The sequence below is a fragment of the Micromys minutus genome (assembly GCF_963924665.1).
Source record: "Micromys minutus genome assembly, chromosome: 13".
Taxonomy (NCBI): Eukaryota; Metazoa; Chordata; class Mammalia; order Rodentia; family Muridae; genus Micromys; species Micromys minutus.
In genome coordinates, this window is record NC_137982.1 from 12,777,813 (window position 1) to 12,782,154 (window position 4,342).

The window sequence follows — 4,342 nt, forward strand, 5'->3', positions numbered from 1 at the left end:
ACTATGAAGAAGTTGCACATGCAAGTGAAAATAGAGATTCAGAGAGTTAAATAGCCAAGGTGGTCAGCCTGAGAATGAGGAGTGCAGAGAGGATAGCTTTCTGACTCTAGGAACTCATTTTCTAGAGAGAAAGAAGTTGGTGATGACGTTGAGAATGAAGTGAAAATGATGCATCCTGATGATGATATGATTTTTTTCAGGTTCACAGCTGCATTAGCTCACTACTTGGTAATCAGACACAAAGGGGCTAAGCACATCAGCACATCTAAGTCCCAGCTAGCATCTCTGTGAAGATATTATTCTCTTTCTGTCTTCCTTAAAACACATACAGAAAAAAAAAAGTGAGGAAAGAGAGACAGAGGGAGGGGGTCTGAGAGTGGAAGAAAGAAAGAAAGAAAAAACTTTTTGTACTGTCTACTAAATTTTATATATAAATTGCATCAAATGAACTGTAACCTAAGGAACTGAGGTTAAAACTGTAATCTTATGAGCCTTCATAAAGGAGCCAAGATTGAGGAGGTATAAATTTCAGTTTAGGGGCTGGAGTGGTGGCTCAGCAGTTAAGAGCACTGGATGTTCTTGCAAAGAACCCCGTTCAGTTCCCAGCACTCACAGTGTGGCTCTGACTCCAGTTCCTGGGTATCCAATGCCCTTTTCTGGCCTCAATAGGTAACAGGCATACATGTGGTACACATACATGCAAGCAGGTAAAAGTAAGAGAGAGGGAAAGAGAGGGAGAATATGAGAAAATTTCAGTTTAGACTCATTCAGACAATCTTTGGAAAGAACTTGCCATAATACAGTAGTGGTGGAGAAGTCAAATGACATCCTGAATACTCCCAATAGTCATATATATTTACAAATTGAAGTTATAAATCATTGCCAATGGTCTCTATAAGGAACAAGAGACTATAAAAAAAAGTCTTTGGAATCTCTGATCTTTTTAAAAGTCCAGTGTATTTAACTATAACTCCTTGCTAACTTATCTACCTTAGAAGGAAACTAGAAACCAAACCATCATCTCTGACTTCCTCCTTATGGGCTTCTCTGAGCACCCAGAGCAGCAGCCTCTCCTGTTCACACTCTTCTTGGGAATGTACCTGGTCACCCTGTTGGGGAATCTGTTCATCATTCTGGCCATTGTCTCTGACCAGCATCTTCATACACCCATGTACTTCTTCCTAGCCAACCTGTCCTTCATTGATACCTGCTTCACCTGCACCATCGTCCCCAAAGTACTGACCAACATCCAAACCCGGCATCAAACCATCTCCCATACTGGGTGCCTTCTGCAGATGTATTTCTTCATGACACTGGCCATGCTTGATGACTTCCTATTGGCTGTGATGGCCTATGATCGCTATGTGGCCATCTGCCTTCCTCTACACTACACCACTATCATGTGTCCCCAAAGATGCCTGTTGCTGGTAGCCACATCTTGGCTCTGCTCCAACATCCTGGCCTTTTCACTCACACTCCAGATGGCTCAAGTCTCCTTCTGTGCCTCCCATTCCATTCCTCACTTTTTCTGTGATCTTCTCCCACTCCTCAAGCTGGCCTGCTCAGACACCCATACCTTTCAGTTCATGATGTTTGCTGAAGCTGCCCTCTCAGGCGTGGTCCCTCTCACATGTGTCCTAGTCTCTTATGCCCATATCATGCACACCATCCTCAGGATCCCCTCTTCTGGGGGAAAGCGTAAAGTCTTCTCTACTTGTGGCTCACATCTAACAGTGGTCATTCTGTTCTATGGAACTGTCTTTCTAGTATATTTCCAGCCATCATCTTCCTACTCTGCAGACACTGGAATAGTGGCATCCATTGTTTATACAATGGTCACCCCCATGCTCAACCCTTTTATCTACAGCTTGAGGAACAAAGACATGAAGGGAGCTTTGTGGAAGCTGTTTGGCTTGGGGAAACACTGTAATCTGTAGATGATACTTCAGAGTCAAAGACCAGGTCTTTTATGACAATTTTTCAAGAATTCAAATTCAAAGCAAAAATAAATGCTTGGCATCTCAAATATGTTTGACCAGTGGAGAATGCCTGGCATGGCAGGACTGAACTGGACTAGGACTCATGAATCGAGCATATAGAGTTATGGCCAAGAAAGAAGGAGGAGATTGAAGTCTCTATGGGACTTCAAGACAGAAATGATGTAAGAGAGATGCAAACAAACTGTGAAGACATTATTCAGCATTACCTAATGCCTTTAGTAATAATGGCATCTGAACCTGAACTCACCGGATATCAGAAAGACTTTTCCGTGCTGGGTTAAGAGGAAGAACATGTTTGCTAATTGACTTTACCCAAAAAAGGAAGCATTTTGTTCACCAGATGAGGACATTGCAACTAGAAACATTGTTCATGAAACTTGGGGATCTGCCTACTCCAGAGCCTAACAGGTGCCTGCCATCATACTTGACAGTCATATCTAAAACTAAGGAGTGCTGTGTCCTCAGGAAAGGCTTTGCTATTATGTTTGAGATCTTTTGAAAAGGAGCCAGAGGACTATTTATAAATACAGGTTTTAGATTTTAGTCTTTGTCCATTTTCTGAAACAAGATTCTTGATAGCCAGGATTGCCTGGTGCTCACTATGTAGCTGAGCTTGGCCTCAAACTTATGAACCTCCTGCTTCAGCCTCTTGAGTGCTGGGATTACAGGTATGTGCCACCTCAAGCAGCATAGTACAAGTGAGTCTCAATAAAAATAGCTACCAGAGGCTCATATATGTGAACACTTTATTACCAAGAAATAGAACTCTTTGGTGGGGTTGAAATGAAAGTATGGCCTTATTGAAGAAAGTATGGCTAGGGTTTGAAGTTTCCAAAGCTCATGCCTGACCCAGTCTTTGTTTTTCTCTCTGTGTCTCTCTGTATGTCTCTCTCTATCTGTGTCTGTCTCTCTCTGTGTCTCTGTCTGTCTCTGTCTCTGTCTGTCTCTGTCTGTCTGTCTCTGTCTCTGTCTCTGTCTCTCTCTCTCTCTCTCTCTCTCTCTCTCCTCTTTTGCATCCTATGGATCAGGATGTAGCTCTCAGCTATTGCTCCAGCATCATGCCTGCCCCCATGCTGGACTAAGCCTCTGAAACAGTAGGCAAGCCCCTCATTAAATGCTTTTCTTTATAAGATTTGTTGTGTTTCTTCATAGGGATATCAATAGAACAGTGGCTTAGACAACAAACTTACTAAACTAACTGCTGTAAGGATTGAAGTTCGAGACCTGAAGTCTGAGGAAAAGTTTTGCTGAACTACACTTTTCTTTTGATAAGTAGTAACCACTGACCAAAATGTTCAAACCAGAGGGTAGTGAGGACTCAGTCTACAGATAAAAGGCCACTCAATAAAAACATGTGTGGACAGAAAGTAATAGGGTCAAGTGCTCTAAGCCTCAGAAGCCATTTCCAAGTATGACCTTGGAAGTAGTTCATTCACAGAATTAAATGGAAAACACCTATTTTTTACTGAGAATAAGAAAGAAAAAATAATTCTAGAAAGGGTAATGCAGTCCCAGTAGAGGAGAAACTGCTTCCAAATCACCCAAATAAAATCACATCAAAGGTTCTAACAGGTTATGGTCATTACTTATCTAGGAAAAACTGGGGTTTTCCCCTCTCTATTGTGGTTGCCTGTTGCAAAATAATGTGTGTGCATTATAGTAAGAATACAAAACTTAAAATAAAAAATTTAAAGTACTCATCCATCATCCCCCCATTTTGAAAAGACTACTGTTTATGATGTAACTTCCTGTTATTTTTTCTGATTGTTTTGTTTTGCCTTGATGAGGATAATGCTGTGGAAATAATTCCCTGTGTGCTTTGTAACTGGACTGCTGTCCTGACTTCACTATATCTGGTGTTGGGTCTGGCAAATATTAAGACGATACTATGGAATATGACCAATACATTCTTAGGAAAAAAACCTTAAGAAAGTAATCTGATTTTGAAAGGAAAAGAATCAGGAAAAAGGTGAAAAGGGAATATAGTGGATGGCAAAGTGACTGTGACTATGGGCCTCCCTTTCTCCCACTAAAACCATCTCTACTGAAAGAAGGAAGCTAACATAGTGAGGTGGAAGATGCCTTTCATGGGTGCTTAGAGGAAATAGTAGAATCCCTCTTAAAAGAATAAAATAGTGTGAAATATTGAACTGCACCAGAGTTAAAGCATATTAAAATACTGTACCCTCTCTGCATTTGTTTTCTTGGTGTTCCTACATTCTTTATCTTTTCACTTTGTGAATAGTTACACCTAAAGATTTCAGTTGCATATTGCCATATTAAAATGTCTCCCTCCATGTGACAATTTATGCTAACAGTAGAATGAAAATATTCCATGCATG

The 4,342-nt window shown here is 40.9% G+C and overlaps 1 protein-coding gene across 1 annotated transcript; it reads left to right on the forward strand.

Annotated features, from left to right (window-relative positions):
* Window positions 1-1,010: 1,010 nt before the first annotated feature.
* LOC308428573 (olfactory receptor 1G1-like) lies at window positions 1,011-1,937 on the forward strand (the record flags this gene model as incomplete). Its single annotated transcript, XM_080927080.1, has 1 exon — window positions 1,011-1,937. Exon 1 carries the CDS (start codon window positions 1,038-1,040, stop codon window positions 1,935-1,937), a length of 900 nt encoding a protein of 299 aa, XP_080783206.1. The 5' UTR covers window positions 1,011-1,037.
* Window positions 1,938-4,342: the final 2,405 nt, after the last annotated feature.